The sequence below is a fragment of the Loa loa genome (genome assembly GCF_000183805.2).
Source record: "Loa loa unplaced genomic scaffold supercont3.416, whole genome shotgun sequence".
Taxonomy (NCBI): domain Eukaryota; kingdom Metazoa; phylum Nematoda; class Chromadorea; order Rhabditida; family Onchocercidae; genus Loa; species Loa loa.
Window position 1 is genome coordinate 17,196 of NW_018108596.1, and position 19,219 is coordinate 36,414.

Genomic DNA, 19,219 nt, shown 5'->3' on the forward strand with positions numbered 1-19,219 from the left:
GACCTGTGAATCATGATTGCATATATTCAGTAAGATGATATTGCTTACGATGAGAATAGCTTTGTATTTGTTTACCAAAAAAAACCGAAATTACTTGTTTCTATTAAATTACTAGAGAAAAATTCAGGATTATCTTTGATAATAATTTAATAATCAATTTTCCTGTCAAATATATGAGTCATAATATTATATTAAATCAAAATAATTCAGCAATTTTCAATCATAATTGAGTAAAATGAATGAATTTCAAAGTAAACTCATTCGTTTCTAATTTCTATATGTATAAAAAGAAAGGGCATCAGTACTACTTTCTGCATTTTTTCATCATGTCACAACGATTAAAAAAAAGAAAAAAAACGTCATATTGTATTTGTCAAGATAACTGAGAAGTTACTCTTGAAATTTGTTGAAATTTCAAAAATTAAATGAATTTAAAAAAAAGAGCAAAAATATGTACGATAAAAAAAAAGAAGGAAAGATAAAGAACTCTTACTAAAATTCATCTGAATAATAATCAATCAATGATAAAACATAAATATAATATGGAAATGTTAAACTATTTAATGAAATAATTTTGTTCAGAATGCATTGCTATTATTACGAATAATAATGAATGATATCACATTTTAATTAATCGAAAATTTCGTTCCTTCTTTTCTTTTTTTTGTTGTACATTTTTAACTATTCCGGATTGTCTTTTTTTTCTTGTTGTACATTTTTAACTATTCCGGATTGTCTTTTTTTCTTGTTGTACATTTTTAACTATTCCGGATTGTCTTTTTTTTTTTAAAAAAAAAATTTCGTAAACGACAATTTGTTAGTTAAATTGTTATCCATCGCATTCTCACCACATAAATATGCTCATTTAATCAAAATTACAATATCTATAATTAAAATATGTAATTAATCAATCGTATTTATTGTTCATGCAAAAATCTCTCTTTAATTGTTATAGCTTCTCTTAATTTATTATTTAATAAAATAAATTATCTAATGCTGATATATTGCACTAAGAATGAGCAAAAGGGAAGAGATAAGGCAAGTATTATCTTATCATTTTGCTATCATTAATTTCATCTTTCTTTTTTTTTTGCAACAATGGGAATAATTATATAAATTTTTTTTCAATATTATTTCAATTTTACTTTTTAATTTGCAAAATCTTTCTGTCTGTCAATTAATATGTTTTTTTTTTTTGAAAAAAAAAGGCGATGAATCATGTCAAAGAAATTTGAGCAAACATTTTTATAAAATTTATTGTAAGAGAATGAAAGAGAAAAAAGGAGAAAGAGAAAGAAATGATAATAAGATTATATGCGTGTTTTTTTTTTAAGAAAAGTTTTATTTTCTTGTAAAGGGAGGATAACGATGGTAAATGAATGCAAATTTGCTGCCATTTGGTGACATTGTTTGATTCACGATGTGATATTAATGGTAACCTCATTTTCATCCGGTTGTAATCAACATTCCTTTGATCATCTCTTTCCAAATTTTCACATAAAATCATCATTATTATCATCTTCATTATCATCAGCATCACATCGTCAACTTTTACGCTTAAAAACTTTTCCCTCATTCTTTTATCTTTAAATATATTTCCAAAAAGTTGAAGATTTCTTTTCGAAAATTGAATATTCGAATAAAATATGAAAAATGTTGAATATACCAGGAAGAAATATTTTGCAAAAAAAATTTTACGGCTTAATTTTTCGAGAAAAATTAAACAAAATTAGTTGATATAAAAGCAAATATACTATAAAATAATTATTTTAATCTTTTAAAATGATACAACTAATTAGACTATTCATTTTATTCTTGCAATCTTAAACTTAATTTCACCTTTAAACTATTATTTTATCTTTTTCATTATTTGGTATATGAAAGGAAAATATAAGTTAATGTAATTTGTTTTTTATTTAAATATTTTATTTCTAAAATTTTTTTTAAGAATTATTGCTTTTACTGCTTACTTACACTTTTTTTCTTGTGCATCAATTAGATCGATTCATTTTATATGCCACTTTTTTTTAATTTATATTAGAAATTTTTTTTTTACAACTTGATAAAGTAATGTATATCAATCTGTATTTAAGATTCCAACTGCGCTTTCTTTCTTTTTCTAGAACATATCCGATAATAATCATACAATTTTTAAAGAATATTAAAATAAAATTTACAAAAATAATTTGCAAAATTTTAATAAAACATTTTATTTTATTATTACAAATAAATTTGCAGCAGCAAAAAAAAAAAACCTTTGCATTATATTTTATTAAAACATTTATGCTTATAGTATAAAAAAAAAAAATGAAATTTAGATCCTTCCATTTGGTACTACTAGAATGTTAAATCATTTCACATTGCTTCTGATACCAGTTACTGCAATTTCACTAAACAATCTGAAATCGAATTGTAACTGTCAATCATCATCATCATCATGTATACGATCAATACATTGTTCAAATGGATCATCAACTAACAGTATTAATCAACGGATCAGTAAAAAAATTCAACTTGGCAAACTAAAATTGGTAAAGTTTTTAATTTTTTTAAAATACAAAAATTTAAGCATATTCTTTTTGTTTTTTTCGTTGCTTTTACATTATCTTATCAATTGAACAATTTTAAAAATAAATTTTCTAACAGATTTCTTCTTTTCATTGTTTCATTTTTGTTATTTATTCAATTAATTCATTATTCATTAAATTTCAACCACTCCTAAATACTCAAAAAAAAAAGCAAATAATAAATAAATGATCTATTTGTTCATTTACTTTTATTTTTATTTTTTGCATATTTCAGAACAAACAAGAAGAACTACCAATATCAAACGTAAAAGGTCGTAAATTATCACGTATCCTAAAGCGTTCCACAAAGGTACAAAGCTCACCTGTACAATTATTATCAAAATAAATAAATTCAATTACTAACAGTTGATCAGAATGATCAGATTTTTGATGATCAGAATGGTCAGAATGATCAAATTTTGATCAGATGATCAGGATGATCAGATTTTTTTTATCCTCCTTAAGCAGTATTTGCTTAAGATGAACACAATGGATGACATGAAAATTTTTCGGTCATCATTCAGTATCAAATCAGTATCGGACTATGAGGTGAATCTATAAATTAGTGACATCAAATAATTACTAACTACAATAGTACATTCTACAACATACCTTAACTGGAGAGTAACACATTGTATTATAGCTATCAATGATGATTCGCACAGATCGCTAATGGTCGCATAATGATTTATAATGATCGCTAATATCAGTAATCTGAAATCCTCCTGGAAATAAAAATAGATCACTGATTGATCATTTAAGTGATAATTGATCATATATACATATTACATCTATCACTAAATCTACATTGCTAGATAACTTTCCTTTTTATTCCGGATGATGATAAATAATTTTGATATTTATTTGATGAATAATATGTTGCACGAATATAAGAAAAAAATGCCTCATAAAAATGACTGCTGATAAAAGCATAAAACCGGAAAAGAAAATGTATGCAACATAAGGTCGGTAAGATATCGGAAAGATATGCAACAATCGGAAAGATATCGTTTGATAGTAGACTAACATAATCATGTCCGGTATGCATTCATAACATATCACAAAAACTGATAACTTAGTGAATAATCCACAGAACACTGTGGTATTTTGGATATGTCAGTTTTCTTGAAAATATTAAATCCGGTCATTCTGCTTGGATATTCCAGGCAAACCGGACGTAACTTTGAGCAGGATAGTAAATAGTAGCAGACTTTTTCATATTTAATGATTTGATCTTATTTTATCCCGGCAAATTCAGAATAATGTTTCTTACAATGTCAAATATAACATCCAGAAAAGCTCAAATAATAATACAATAAAGGTCAATCTTTGATCTTTACTTTTTAAATATTACATTTGGACTTCCTTGGTCAAAAACTGATCTATGATTGTTTTTTTTTAGCCGTCACTTTTCATTTCTTTCAATTTTATCTTCAGGAAGATGATTCAGACTTGATAATAGCGCCAAGACAAAATGTCATAATTAGCCGAACAGCACGAAGCCAAGGAATTTCCACTGAAAATGTTATAGATAAGAATCAACCAAAATTGTCGAGAATAATTAAAGGTCATTCGGAAACCAAAATGGACGCCAAATGCAATAGCCAAGAATTAAGGGAACTTATGTTTGAGGTATTATTATCAATGTTTTTTGTTTTTCTTTTTAGAACTCACGCAAAGATTTGACTTTTTCCCTGGAAAATTAACCGAATTGAGGAAGCAATCCGGAATGGAACCGATTGTTGAATCAGAAAAAGGATAACATATGATTTTCTGGTTGTTTTGCATGAAAAAATATTGATAATTTCTTAAATGTTGAAGGAAGGAAGTTTTAGAGTATTAGTGATAATTCATCAATATCAAAACGTGCTATAAATGATCGAGCACAAGCAAAATTTGGTGGTACCATTGATGTGATTTGCTCGAAAGGTCATTTCTCCTATGTGTACAGCTCTAATTTATATTGCGAAGCTACGAAAGGTGATGTGACCTGTATTGCATTTCGACAAATAGGTTAAAAACATATGAATACAATCCTCAAATTAATGTTTCATACCAATTGAAGAGTTTCTGATTGATCTGAAATTGCTTATTTCTGGTATTTTTCATATCCATTTTCTCCTGTGAAAAACTTTGCTCAAATCCGATTCAATTTAGACCGAATGATTTACAGAATTTGTAATTCACCTCAAAAATTATACCACCTATATATAACATTTTCTTCATTATTATTATTTTTTCTGAACAATTATGGAAAAGCAATTTCGAATAAATGTAAATTATTGAACAAAAAATTGTCTAAAGGAAATCTATGATCTTTCCAACCAACCAATATCTTTAACTTTAATTAGAAATCTGTTTGACAAAAAAAATACAATTTATGAGGCAGAACGACCAATTGTCAGGTATTCTAGCATTATTTATTTCTCTCTCTCTCTCTCTCCCTTCTTCATCAGATGATTTACAATTAAGAATTCCAAAAAACCAATCAATAGTCCTATCTTTAGACATTATTATGCTGATGGTAATTTTGCGAAAAAATTCAAAATCTAACAAAGCAAGTAAATCATGAAATAAACAATTTTGCATGCTATGCTTAATATTTGTCATAGTTCTGAAGATTTTTTTACTGTTTAATTTAATATTATGGTAATTGTGAAATTTATTTGTATTTTAACTTTCCTGTGATTGTTACAATAACAGAGACGATAAACAGAAAAAAATTAACGAAGATGCTATAATGATAGCTCAAATTTAAGAGGATTATTCCAGCAAATACAAAGGAACAGAAAAAAATGACGGTATATTCTTTACTTTCTTTTTGTTGCAAACATATGAGTGACTATTATTCTACCCTTCTGAATAAAATCAGTTGAAAATTATTCCGGTGAAAAAACGTTCAGCATCGTCCATTTAAATCATAAACTATCCTTTAAAAAAATCTTCATGAATAATTTCCACCCAATTTGATAAAAACATGAAAATCCTGGTTGAAACCGAAGATCAATTAATTAAAAAAGCCACAGAGTGAACAAAGAAAAAGTTCTATTCATCAAACTTAACAAAATGTTACAATTTCAAAACACAATAATAATAACAAATTTGCATACACTTATAACTTCCTCTCTATGTTTTCTTCAGCCCATTTGCACACTAACGGATGCAACGTCTTTGATGTCAGTTGCAACTTATGCTTCTGAAAAGATACTTTGTAAATAATATTCATTTTACCTTGAAAATGTAAATGAGAAATACCAAAATATTCTTTCTTGAAAAATTAGAAATACAGAAAAAGCCAAAGTTCCGACATTTCCTTAATATCAAATGAATAAAAAAAACCGTTGCGAAAGCAATGATATGTTTCATAAAAAAGGCTCGTCATCAACTCCACCCGCATTCTTGTTTTCTTCATACCACTCGTATGCTTTCCTCAAAAATCCAAATTTTTTTTTTGGGAATTACTACAATAGAAGGAACAATAACTGAACAGTTCACTTTAACCACTAATGTAGCATGAGTAAAAAAATCGCACGAAGTAATTAATCTTTAATAGCTCTTTCCTCTCTTAATTCCGAACTAACTTCATTGAATATTTCAGCAACAGACAATTCGGTCCTGAAGACGGCAAGCCAGACTGAAGATATCGTGCTATCATTCTAACTGTTTTGTCGGAATGCTAAAAATATCAAAGCATTGAAACATAAAAATATAAAGCATACAGCAACAAAGAAGCTGTCATGAAAATGATTTTTTCCTCAGATAAATATAAAAAACAGAAAACCTACTTGATCAATCATTTATTACCTAGAGAAACTACTAGAAAATTTCGATATTGCAAAATGTTTGACAGATCATAAACTTCATCAACTTCAGTACAATTCTCTCTGTAACATTTTCTGCCTAAAGGTAAATGACAAATAAAAAAGATACTCTAGCAAAGATGTTTATTTCGGCGATTATTGATGAAGAAAGTCCACCACAACAATCTGGATCGTCAAGTTCTGGCTTGAAAGACTCAATATAAGAGCTCCCATCTGTATTTTCCATCATGCAGTCTAGTTTCGGATAAGCCTACATGTTCGATTTAAAAATAATTAAATAGTTATTTCTGCTAAGAAATTTTGAGTTATCAAATATCCTCAGCAGGCCATAGAGTTTGATCTACTTCACCACGATTTCTTCGATAACATTTTTTGCCAATAAATGAAAAACGAAAAAATCAATACTTTAGCAAAGACGCATATTTTGGTGATGTTAATTATAGCTGTTAGTTATTAACTCATGAATACAGCGCAAGTGGCTGCTTTTGTTACTTTTAAACAAAATGAACAGGATCAAGAAACAAATTAATGCACCATAATTTAAAATTACTGCTATCTTGGCTGCACTGCAGTAGCTGTATTATCGAACTTGATTCAAATCCCAAATATAAAAAAGTAATTTAACAGCTTTTTCCATTTATTTACTTGCTCACAAAAAACATACGAGAGATAAAGAGAGACTCGCAATTTCTTAACAATCCCTTTTATTTTTATTTGTATTTTTTTTATAGGCAAATAAATCGGTGTAAAAATCAGCTAAATTAATGAGAATTTTGGACCTCTAAAAGTACTAATTACTTCTCAGACTCTCAAAATTATATACTGAATATATTACAGTGTTTAACGATACAGTTTCTGACAATTCCATACTGAAATTTTTCGCAACAAGGCCCCTCTTTCGCTTTCATAAAAAACAAATTAATGGAAAAAACTGCGAAAAATATGTTGGTAGATGAAAGCAATAAAAACTTACAATGAAAAAAGATCTGATACACAATAAAATAGATGCTGCGCCAGAAGAGGGTAGGAAAAACGCTAGCGCTAATAAACGTTTGGTGTAAGCGGCTACACGACACACCGGAACTTGTTTACGACGGGAGTTAATCATTAAATCTAACGTACGTAAAGTCAGCGATAATGTGTTTGCAAGTGCATCTGAAAAACTGCTCTGCTATTGATTCACGATAAAATAACTGATATTAATAAAAATTCAAATTTACTTGACAACGAAAGTAAATAACTAATTGATCGAAATGGATGTTAAGTCAGCAAATATACTTAATAAAAGTAATATAAATAAATGTTTAATAACCCAATTAAAACAAATAGACCTTGCTGCTTTTCAAATGCTAAAGAAGGTAATAAACGGTACATCGACCAATAAAATCGAGATGGGTCAATATTCAAAGCAACACCTTCACCGAAAAGCATAACAAATGATGTATATATGCATCGTAACGAATCCACTAGTCGAAGATGCTAAAATACTGCATTACTTAATGTTGAATCATCATATGCACTAAAAAATACGATATTGCCCTTTAAAAAATTTTAGCTACGATGGTTGAGCAATTGAAAAATCCCCCATTCAGAATTTTCCGCAAGCGAACAATTGTTTTGGCTTACCATATTTCTTTTTGGCATTATAATTCTCCAAACGGAAAATTGAATCACTCCAGAGAGGGACCTATCTGTCCAATGATTAGTTATCCATGCTGGCACTCTCACCTAATCTGCCTTGCCTTTGTGCTGCAGTTGGATCTGTGGTTAAAATTTGGGATTTGAAAGCGAAGAAATTTCTAGGTGAATCTAAATCTTTTGTGGTTATGAATTTGATTACTTATAGAACTCGTTCCTTTTCTTACAATCCTCTTGATGGATTTAACTCTGCGCCCAAAACGTATAAATGTTTTCCCACATTTTAATCCCACAACGTAAAGTTTTTCAAGACATTTATCACCAGGTAGTTGTGTTCGTTTTAAATGAACTACACTTGAGAAGCAAGTAGAAGAAAACCTCAAACCTGCTGATTGATGAGTGATGATAATGCAGATATCATGTCATCAAAGAATTCGACGTTGATTAAATGCGCAAATTTAGCCAAACCTTCTAGTACTGGTTCCAATAAATTTGTCGTGGGTAATCGCTTTATGACACGAAAGTATGTTGCAAATACGTGATTCATTGTTTCGGTTGCCTAAATTCCATGTTTAAATTACTCATATCTGAGACAGCAATTCCGGTTTTACTAACTGATAGGAATTTACTTTACAAGTGGTGGTACTCCATTTGAGTGCCCCGTTCTTTGCTGCTTCTGCTAAAAAATTCTCCTATCTTTTGAATTCGAAACACAAACTAACAAAATAAATCATTTTTCACCAAGCAAGAATTAATTTTTGAAGAAAAGAATGAAATTTAAAACTCAGTAAAGCATTTCATGATAATAACATTATATCATTCTAATCGTATAATTCGAATCATATAACATATAATCATATAATTCTAATCATATAATCACATAATGTTATATCATATAATATTATATTATTTCATGCATAAAAAACTTACGAACGACAGTTTTGCTGAAATAGATTCAGCTGCTTCAACTTCTTTCAAATCAGCCTCCAGTTTCTTCAGCTGTTTGGCGAACTAAACCATTATGCTAATTATATAAATGTTAGTCAAGTTGCAAAATTTTCAAATTCATCTTGAAAATCTTCCAAAAAACTGGAAATATTCACTTTTCCGTGACGTAGGAGTGGCTAATGTTGGCTAGAGTGAAACCAAACAAAAGTATTCAATAATTTAACTAAAACAGAAAAACTAGTATTTACTAACCAATACCAGGTTACTCAAATCATCAAGAATTTATCCAACGATAGACTAACGTAAATGGTAATAAAGAGTGACTATATAGCTGGGCAACGACACGTTAAATAAGTTTTTATTCTGCTCAAAGTCAAAAATTGTGATATATATTGCCGAAGGATCCAAATAGCAAAAATTCATACCCTTTCTTTACTTTTCTTTTTCTTCTCCTTATTCAGCAGTCTCTTCTTATTCAATAACTTCTCCTTCCCTTGATTTTTCTTACCTTTATTTACTTCCTAAAACAGAAAATGCAAAATTCTCACAAAATATTCTGAAATACTGTCAGAATTTTACTTGGTAATCCACCCTTCAAATTTGCTTGAACTCTTGAATTCAAATGAATTTTTAGTTTAATTTTATATTCCTTGGAAGCGAAATTTTGAAAGTACCAACCTTTACTTTCAATTTCAGGAATGCTGCGATCAGTGCTGGTGGTACGTTGCCTTTTTTCTTATTCACAATAGATGCAATAGATCTCGCTGCAGTAGCAGATATTCGAAAGTTTAAATCGTTGTGAAACAAATCACCCAGTGTAGAACAACATATATCGATAGCCTAACAATAAGATAAAAGAAAGCTTCCATCATTTACAGGAATTAAGTTACAACAACTGAATTGACCCATGGTAAGACTTGAAAGGAAAGACAACATATAAATGGTCCTAAAAAAAATTCAAATTGAGGATAGTGATACGTATAAAGAGCTTACCACCTTGGAATTTGAAGTGGCTATGCGAACTACAAAACTGATTATATTTGATGCGTAATTGAAATGAGGCGCAGACAGAAGAACTCGTGAAAGGCATTTCAAGCAAAGGATAGGCAGATCACTATTCGGTTGTTTGGAAGCTTTTAATAACTCTAAAAAATTTCATTTATTTAAAATTGTGCAAACAAATTTAAAAATGTGCAAACAATAGTCAACAGTATTTTTTTTTTGGTGAGAATATTTTAAAGGAATGATCAATAAAGATTCTCCCTTCACTGAAAGCACCGCGCTTCAGCTAGTAAGTGGTAAAATGCAGAAAAAAGAATAGCACTTAGACTTCTGGAAAAGTTTTTGTACTATCTATTCATTAAAATAATGAAAAATATTCGAAAAATCTACAATATTTAAATATGGAAATATATCAAAATATTCACTTACTACCAGCATGGCTTTCCAAATGTTGTAAATACTTCAGATAGTATTGTAGAAGTGTCTGCTCAAAATCATATAACTTCTTCGTTTCTTTTTTAAGTTTCTGAACCACCTCTTCTTCCGTATGAGGCCTAAAATTACCAATACTAACGTTTTCTGCCAGCAAAACCAGACAAAGACAAAGGGTGACACTTATAACCTTAAAAAAAAATCTACAGGAGATGTAATAATTTTATCAACCTTATAGCATAACCGGGAATTATATCCACAAAAACTTCAGCCAATGAAACAATTGCAAGTTTTGTCACAGTTTCACGAGCCAGTGAAAAAACATCTTTGCCTGTAGACAATAAATGCAATTCTTTCAATTTGTGCACCTGAAATTTTTAAGAAAGTTTTTGAAATTTTAGGTGGAGAATGTTATAACACAAGTGCATGTCGCTTTCCCGTTCTTTAAAAACGAAGCCTACATAAAAGAATGCGTAATCTTAAACAGAAGCTTTTTTCAAAGACATTAATGAATTATGCCTTAAAAAACTTCCCAGCTCCTATCCTTTACCATAATTCTAACATATGTGATACAATTTTTTATCACGCACCTTCTCAACTTATCTAATAGTGAATATTTCTTCTCTCTATCTTGACCCCACAATTCAAGAGAAATTCATTGGGTACGTAAAATCTTACCTCAGTATGAGGATCCGCAATAATTAAGTGTGCTATATTGCTAATTCTACTTTTTGCTTCCTCCACATGATCGTGGCATAATTTTAGCAACTCTGCTGCACTCAACTGAGACAAATCAATTTGATTATCGTCATTTTCTTCCTGGTTATTTTTTATGTCTTCTAAAAAGATTGGAAATGTGAATTAAACATACAACATTTTTTTTGGAAGAATTGCAGAACTTTGGCTGACAGTAATAAATGCGATATGATAATGGTGATGAGCAACATTATAGAAATATTAGACATCAAAAACGCACCACTACATTCAAACTCATCTTTCCTACATGTTTGCCTTATTACTTTGGCACCCACTTTAATGGGCAATAACTCTCGCATATTCTCATCCAATGTCCCAGGAAATTTACGTGTTTTGCTTTCGATATCGTCAATTCCAGCATCATTTTTAGCTGAAAACGAAGAATACTTTATTCCGTGATGAAACAACGATAGATAAATCAAAAATGAACTGCGGTGTTATTAACAATTCCCACCTTTTGCATCCTTTTCCTCATAATGATGCTAATTATTGTGAGAAATAGATTAAAGTATTTTCATGTCTTGGGATGTAAAATACCTCAAAGAGTACCATTTTCTGCAAATGAACGTTATAATACTTCGTATGGCTAATAGTCGGGAATAAATTTCTTCATATCAATTTCAATTTCAAACCTTTTTCAATACGTCTAATTTTTGAAGCAAATGCACTGTTCTCCCAATCGATATCTGCATCAAGCATATCCAACGGAAGAATGTCATCATCTGCTTCATTTTCAGCTACAATTTGACGATCGGCACACCAGTCATCCTCGATCTAAAATGCAAACGAACTATTCTGTATGTTATGAAGTACAAACAAAACAATATGCACACGACTGTCCCCCAAAAATATAAAAAGTTAATGGATTGAGATTATGACGAAATACTTGCGGAATTTCAAAACTTTTGTCATAAAAGCATAAACTATAACATGGTTATTAGGACTAATTAGAATCAAAATTCAAGGCTGTGTAGAATCACTTTTAATGTTCTAACAACCAATTCTAATTATTTGTAACTCATTTAACACTTGATTAAAGTTAACTAACGTAAAAGTAAAAGTACTCAACTAAAAGTACTCACAAGCCGATTGCATGAATATAACATGTAATGACATGTCATCTACTGTTTTTTTTTTTTTTTAAAAAGCTGAAATCACCTGCATCTCATTTGCTCAAATTTATCCGTTTGAAACGCATTTATTTAAAGTTCATTTACCTGCAACTTATCCCGAACATATGAAGCAATCGTAACTTACATTAATAGCTCGTTTTCGGGCATTCGCATGTTTCCTTAAGTTAACATCTTTAATTGCATCTACCATATATCGTTTCAACTTTTTCGCATTTTGCAATCGTCGCAACTTTTTCTTCACTTTATGAGTTTGCTTCTTTCGCACAGTACGATTATTACCGTTCAAATTCATCTTGATATTATTCAAAAGTTAGGCAAGATTATTATTGTCTGGTGAATGAATAAATGGTCAAATCATTACTTAAAGCGCAAATGTTCTTTGTCAAATAAATCGTTTGTTGTTAAAATGAATGCAATGTAAGCTATCATTTGCCAAATAAGTCCTTATTTCTTTAAAAAATCATTACTTGCTGGGTTGAACAAGTCAATATCTGTTACGTTACGTACGTTATTCCTAATCAATCATTTCCGTTACGTTACGTATTTTTCCTAATCAATTAACTGATAAGTACATTATAACCATAAAAAGCAGTATTAATGCAGGAAGAAGTATATCTTCCTGTTATAAATAGCTCATAGAAAAAGCATCAATTTGACTACTGCAAATATTTAAAATAAATTCCTTATTTCTTAGACAAAGTTGAAATCACCAGCGATCAATAGCTAACAGTTATTAATCATTAAGTATTAAATGGCCGCTAATTACCAGTTACCGATTACTAGGAAGCAGTTGTAATACCCGAATTAGCGGGGTTCTAGACTTGATGTTTAGTGATAGATCCAAGACAAATCAAGGTTTTGTTGTGAAGTTGCTGGATTCAGTTTGCGAAATAATGAGAATTCAAGTGAGCGTGGTTATTATGAGTGAGGAGGGAGGTGAGACGAATAGTTCCGAGAGGTGAGAGATTCCCGCCATCTAGAAATCTCAATGGGGTTCAAGACTGAAGGTGTAGATGTGCTCAGGTTGAGAGGTTAAGGTAGATGAGGTTCGAAGCTTAAAGTCTAGATAGGGTTCAGGACTAGAGATCTAGACAAGACTAGAAGTTTGGGTAAATAGGGTTAAATTAGAGATCTAGATAGGGTTCAAAACTAGGGATCTGGGTGGCATTCGATTACTCTCCTGGAGAGGCATTGGGTCTTTTGATGAGAAAAAGTTATCAGCTAGCTTTTGAATGATTCTAAATGACACTTCTGCAATTGGGAACATTGTTGGAAGCTTAAGACGGCAAATAATTATTCGTTTTTACATTAAATTTCTTGAAGGATTAAATATTCATCTATCCACTCAGTTTGCTGACATATCGTTTCACTTTAAAATAATTTGAAATTTGTTTCGAATGTTTAATTATTAAATAACTCTTCTGACTACATATTGTTGATTGCTTAGTTTTATGCGAATTAATTTTCCGTTTTAACAAATCTCGTAATAAGCATCCATTTTTTTTTCTATTTAAAAGTAAAATTAAAGTAAAAATATTATTGATAAGTAAACCTAAGTTAGTAAATTCTATTTGAAAGTAAGGAAGTTGGATTTAAGAATTTAAGTAAATAAAACAAATGAAAGAAAAAAGAATCAGAAATCGATATAATCATCTTCTGTGATATGAAAAAGGATCAAAGATCGATGTAAAACCAAAAGAGATAAAAAGTATTGTGCAAATGTCGAACAATGATCGATTTACTTAAAAGATCAACAATCACTTTAATCCAATTTTTAAACGAACCTGTATTAGAACTAGTAAATGGGAAAGAAATTAGTCGTACAGCTTTATTTATTAAAACATTAATAAACAAATAAATTATCTAGCGGATAAGTAGTAGTAGACTAGTAGATTAACTAGTAATAATGAAGAATGTAAATAGGTTAACAAATGTTTAGGTAAATGAATATCCAGAATTGGATGGATAGAAGTTAGATGCGGCGCATATGTTCGAAGTTTATTGCTACTCAGACATCTTCTCGACTTTGTTTAACTGCTGCTGGAACGAGCAAGAATTCAACAAATGATCAACCATCAGCTAATACCCATACGATAAACCATCGAAAAAATGAACGAAGAAAACCGGCTGATACGGTAGAAATTTTTCTTAGTTTAAAAACTTTCGCAAAATTTTTGAATTTTTGTTGATTGGCTCCAAAAAACTCGGGTATTTTTATTTTATAGTTCGGCACATTGAGTTCATTTGGAAAGAAACTTTTACCGTTCAAAATGGTTCACGGTCCGAAGCAAGCAAGTGGTGCTTCTGAAGAAGGCGCCATATTCGAAGAGGACGAAGATGGGGAAGACGTCGGCTGGACATCTAGTTTTTTGCGGTCGAAATTCAGGGAAAGCAATAGGTACTTGAAATTTTCACTTTTTACTGGTTTGATTTTAGACTAAATTTTAGTCTTTGAAATTCTGGCAGTTCGTCATGGTCGAAACTTTTGAGCCAAATTCACTTGTACAAGAGAAACATATTTATGCGAATTAGTACCGAAGAGAAACGAGAGTTATTACACACAGGGTTATTGCCGAAGGATATTGCTTCCGGAATATATCCGGGACTGAACAAATGACCCGATGGTATCAGTGAATTCTTAAAATCTTTCAGAGAATTGCCTGTAATCACAGAACCAGTAGCATTTGGACGAGAACAACGAAGAAAATTACGGAAAAAAAGAGAAGCTGAGCAGGAATATGAGAAGTTGTATGGTGTGGATCGAAGTACATCAAAAGTCCTCATTGGTTCGTTTCTTCGATAACGTTTGCTAGTTAGAAATTGCAATCTATCTGTTTTAGTTTCTCTGTTAAAAATTTATAAATATGTTTGGTAGAATCAAATCTGTTCTCTTCTTAGTCAGTATTGTTCTCTAAATTTTACATTCATAAATGAAGTGCTTGAAAATTTGTGAATTCAGTGGTGCTGGAAGAAAAGTCATGAGAAATGACAGGATCGATTGTAGTTCGAGTCAGTTCAGTGGAGTCTAAACGAGGACTAACTGATGCAAAGCCGAACAATATCATTGTTAATAATGTATACTATCTCCCTCAATCCAAAATTTTTCTTCTGGTCATATTATTGAGTGCTGAAATGGGTTATTTTTAGATTGTGCTAGAAAGGAATATAATCATTATGAAGGTATGCGATATCCTCCCGGTAATATACTATTGGCAAGCACATACTGGGTAAAAAGCAAATATAAGAATGATTGGTTTACTATTCATCCAGTTATGAGAAAGGTAATATCTATACATGAATAGTTGAATAGTTTGATATGCTTATTCTTTAAGTATTACTTTTTTCGTCAAATCTGGAAGGATAAGGACAGAACAGTCTTTATCTTCCTGAAAGACGACATCAATGGTAGGGATATTGTTGCTATTGATAATTTTTGTATTATTTTTATATATCTTGCAAGTATGTAATCAATCAAAGACCAACGATTTGTTTGGTTTTCAGAACCCATCATTCAACCGTGATGAATCGTTTTCCTGGGATGAAAATGTAAGTTTGCTTGATCCAGTAATCATCGAGAATGCCCGAAAACTTGGTTTTCGCGTACCAACAGTCATACAGGTACATACTGTCATCACTTCAAAATATTCCGGTAATTCGATTTCAGATTTTATTCGAAATCAGTTGGAGATATCACTACAAATATAATAACGTTGGGTTTTTTTTTTTTTCATTGTAATAAAATTAATTTCTTAGAAACTTGCAGCGTCGGGCATTCCGAGCCTTCAAAAGTGATGCACATCTTCTTATAGCTGCTGAAACAGGTTCAGGTAAAACAGCAGCATATGCTGCGCCACTGTTGTCTGCTTTATTGCGTAATGTGAATCGACATGCAAAAGGTTTGCTTTTCCTTGTTGAGTTTAATCGTCATCTTTGTTATTATTGTTCAAGAATGAATGTAAAATTAGGTTTCGTTGGCTACAGGTAACTTATAAAGGAGTCAATAACTATTGGAATTCGCTTTTTTTTTTCCGCTGAAGGTATTGCAAAACATAGATTTTCGTGCATGGACTTTCGTGTTATGTCCATAATTAACTCATTCATTAAGAGAAACTTTGTTAATTTTTCTAACTCTTGTCTTTTTAATAGGCGTTGTGCTAGTTCCTACGCATGCATTGCGGATGCAAACTTCACTCATGATCAGCAAACTTGCCGAAGGTACCAATATTAAAATCGTTGGAGGTAGTGAGAGATGGCGAAGCGAGGAGGTATGGCTTAAAAAATCTGAAAATAACTCAAAATAGTCCTTTACAATTACATATTTCAGAGCGAAATGAAAAAATGTTAATAATTTTCTGGTCCAATATAACAAAATTCGTCAAATCTAATTTCCCTATTGTTAAAGCCGAAATATGACTCGATGATGCACTATATTATGACTTATTTTTTATGATTACAGGATTGGGATATCCTCGTCAGCACACCCAGTTTTTCTCCTGAATTCTTCACACCTCACAATATCGATTATATCGTTTTGGACGAAGCCGATATGTTGCTCGATGACAGTTTTTTGAATGATATCATTAGATTACTTGGTCCTCTTAAAATACGACATTCGGTGATCGATAAGAATGCTACAGGTTTGCAGTTGCTTTTAAAGGTCCGTAATATTTGAACGGAACAAACTGAAGGATGTATTATTTTGCTCTTTCCTGGGATCTTTGTGATGAGATTTCATTTAGATTGTGTAAGAAAATATATTATAATGCATTACATACGTAACATATTACATAATGCTGAAATACTTTAATAACATTGAAAATATTCAACATTATTTTATTGTTCCTTCAGATTTTCGAGTTCCTTAATGGCATTTTATTAAAAAAAAAACTCTCGTTTGTTGAATTTTGAGATGGGGTACGCCTTATTTTCTCATCCGCTACATATCCTGACCAATTACAACTGATTGCTGAGAGTATAGTGGATTATGAATATTTATACTGTGTCAAAACTGAAAACTTGCATCGCATTATGCCTCACATAAAGCAAACTTTCATCAGAATCAGAGAAATAGACAAACTAGAAAAATTGAAGGAGCTACTCGAAAAAGGGCTCTCTTTTCCACACGGCCAAACTTTAATCTTTTGCAAGGTTAGATTTCAAAGATCCATTATCATATGATTCTTTTTTTTGAATGATTTTGATATCTTAGCAAGTACTTTCCCTTTTTCTAATATGATTTTTATAATTTTGCATTTCGACGCATCCAGCCTACAATCAATATGCTATCTTGTGGTTTCTTGCAAAATGCTGATAATTTTCTGTTTCAGAATTTGAAAAATGTAGGCTTGGTGTCAAGGTCATTAAGGGAAATGGGTATTGAACATACTTCTTTGAGTGGAGGTCGTCGAATTGAACAGCTGATCGACGAATTACGCAGTGGTGCTGTGCGTATCATCATAGCAACGGATGTTGCTAGCAGGTATTTCTAAACTTTGAATACTTTTGGCTATAATCAGAGTATGATCGCATGATATTTAACCAGGTACAAAATGGAATCCGAAGACGTCTGCGTGGTTATTTTCGAATGTATTTGTTCCTGATTTGTTTAGAACCTAACATGACCTTGAAAACTTAGAATATACCGCTGGAAAGTTAAGTGGAAGGAAATGTGTAAAATATTCAATGAAGAAAGCATTTTTAGACTATACGGAAATTGCGTCTCAAAATCTATCGAGTTTTATTCTTTATGAAGATTTCAGGGGTTTGGACCTTCCTCAGCTGAGGCATATCATTAATTACGATTTTCCACGGCAGATTTCGGACTACGTCCATCGATGCGGTCGAATTGGTCGCATTGGGAGTTTGCATAAATGCTTGATGACATCATTTGTCCGACGAGCTTGGGAAGTAAAGCATGTGAATTCCATTGAAGTTGGTTTTCTTATAATTAACAATAAAATATTTCTTATAATCAGAATTCCAGATTCCATTCTTTTCCGTTAGATTTTCAAATGACGGAGTGAAAACTTTCGTATATCTGCGCATCAGTAATTTAAGTTTTCCTATTACCGACTAGCAAATAGTTGTTTTCACGTTTTGCACTTCCCTATTAATTTTTAAGAATGGATTATATTTTTCCTCTTTTTTAACAACACTCTTGAAAAAATCTTACGGTAACAATGTATATATATCTAGTCCTAATCTTCCTGAACGGACCGAAATAATCACGAAAAAGTAATTTTCACGTTTTTTATTATCTTTACATTATTTGACATGTTTTGCTTTTGATGGAAGTGAAATTCGGTGTTTCCGATTCTTCAGTGATTGAGGAAAGAAAGGATTTTTCTTTTTCTTTCCATGAAATTTGTCGTATCGTAGTTATGGATTTCTTCTTTCGTTGTAAATGTACAGAATATAATAATTTCATCTACTGAAAAACCGACCATCTTTTTACCTTTAAAAATTACTAATTTTTAGTTGGCTGCACGACTTCATCGACCACTTCAAGATGTGGAACTGAATGATCCGGCGAGATTGTTAGGTCTGCAAAGAGATGTTGTTTCATAATGTTAATTTATTTGCATAAGTTAAATTCATTTCCTAAGCTTCTTAATGTTAATTTACTTTGATAAATTATTTTCTTCCATACTCCTTTCGTTTTCAAATTCAATTCGAGAATTACAGAAAGAAATTGAAGACTGTAGTAAAAACAAACTAAAAAATATGGGAGCATTATAAGTTATAATTTATAGTTTGCTGAAGTTATCCTACACAGCGTAAAAGAATTTCTGAAAAAATGATACTATCAGCGATCAAAGGTCTCTTCAAGCAATCATTTTGCTCATCTTACAGTCTCAGCATTCCATTTTTTTTTTCCGCTATTTATCAGAAACAAAGCGAGAGAGAGAGAGAGAGAGAGAAG

The 19,219-nt window shown here is 30.8% G+C and overlaps 4 protein-coding genes across 4 annotated transcripts; 3 read left to right on the plus strand and 1 right to left on the minus strand.

The window, feature by feature from the left end:
- Positions 1-2,342: 2,342 nt before the first annotated feature.
- On the plus strand, positions 2,343-2,913 carry LOAG_05838 (hypothetical protein; the record flags this gene model as incomplete). The annotated part of the gene is made up of 2 exons (XM_003141375.2): positions 2,343-2,531; positions 2,803-2,913. The coding sequence occupies 2 exons, from the start codon at positions 2,343-2,345 to the stop codon at positions 2,911-2,913; spliced, it is 300 nt and encodes a 99-aa protein (XP_003141423.2).
- Positions 2,914-3,680: 767 nt separating this feature from the next.
- LOAG_05839 (hypothetical protein) lies at positions 3,681-4,585 on the plus strand (the record flags this gene model as incomplete). The annotated part of the gene is made up of 3 exons (XM_020446985.1): positions 3,681-3,762; positions 4,018-4,199; positions 4,403-4,585. 3 exons carry the CDS (start codon positions 3,681-3,683, stop codon positions 4,583-4,585), a joined length of 447 nt encoding a protein of 148 aa, XP_020302737.1.
- Positions 4,586-5,676: 1,091 nt separating this feature from the next.
- Positions 5,677-12,589, minus strand: LOAG_05840 (hypothetical protein; the record flags this gene model as incomplete). Its single annotated transcript, XM_020446986.1, has 17 exons — positions 5,677-5,763; positions 5,907-5,996; positions 6,149-6,243; positions 6,498-6,638; positions 7,362-7,543; positions 7,720-7,867; positions 8,412-8,585; positions 8,957-9,037; positions 9,400-9,495; positions 9,653-9,814; positions 9,968-10,119; positions 10,406-10,530; positions 10,640-10,776; positions 11,087-11,247; positions 11,385-11,534; positions 11,797-11,938; positions 12,422-12,589. The coding sequence occupies 16 exons, from the start codon at positions 12,587-12,589 to the stop codon at positions 5,930-5,932; spliced, it is 2,181 nt and encodes a 726-aa protein (XP_020302738.1). The 3' UTR covers positions 5,677-5,763; positions 5,907-5,929.
- A 1,636-nt stretch (positions 12,590-14,225) lies between these two features.
- Positions 14,226-18,945, plus strand: LOAG_05841 (DEAD/DEAH box helicase). Its single transcript, XM_003141378.2, has 12 exons — positions 14,226-14,432; positions 14,523-14,695; positions 14,950-15,083; positions 15,445-15,578; positions 15,799-15,915; positions 16,061-16,193; positions 16,444-16,562; positions 16,754-16,934; positions 17,207-17,445; positions 17,625-17,776; positions 18,057-18,228; positions 18,775-18,945. Exons 1-12 carry the CDS (start codon positions 14,274-14,276, stop codon positions 18,862-18,864), a joined length of 1,803 nt encoding a protein of 600 aa, XP_003141426.1. The 5' UTR covers positions 14,226-14,273; the 3' UTR covers positions 18,865-18,945.
- The last annotated feature ends 274 nt before the right edge of the window (positions 18,946-19,219 follow it).

Bases quoted from the DNA above. Each gene is read 5' to 3' on its own strand.
- LOAG_05841 (XM_003141378.2), top strand. From the start codon at position 14,274: ATGCGGCGCATATGTTCGAAGTTTATTGCTACTCAGACATCTTCTCGA. The intron at 16,194-16,443 runs GTTTGCTTTTCC...TCTTTTTAATAG, and splicing joins TGTGAATCGACATGCAAAAG to GCGTTGTGCTAGTTCCTACG. The intron at 16,935-17,206 runs GTTTGCAGTTGC...TTGAATTTTGAG, and splicing joins GATCGATAAGAATGCTACAG to ATGGGGTACGCCTTATTTTC.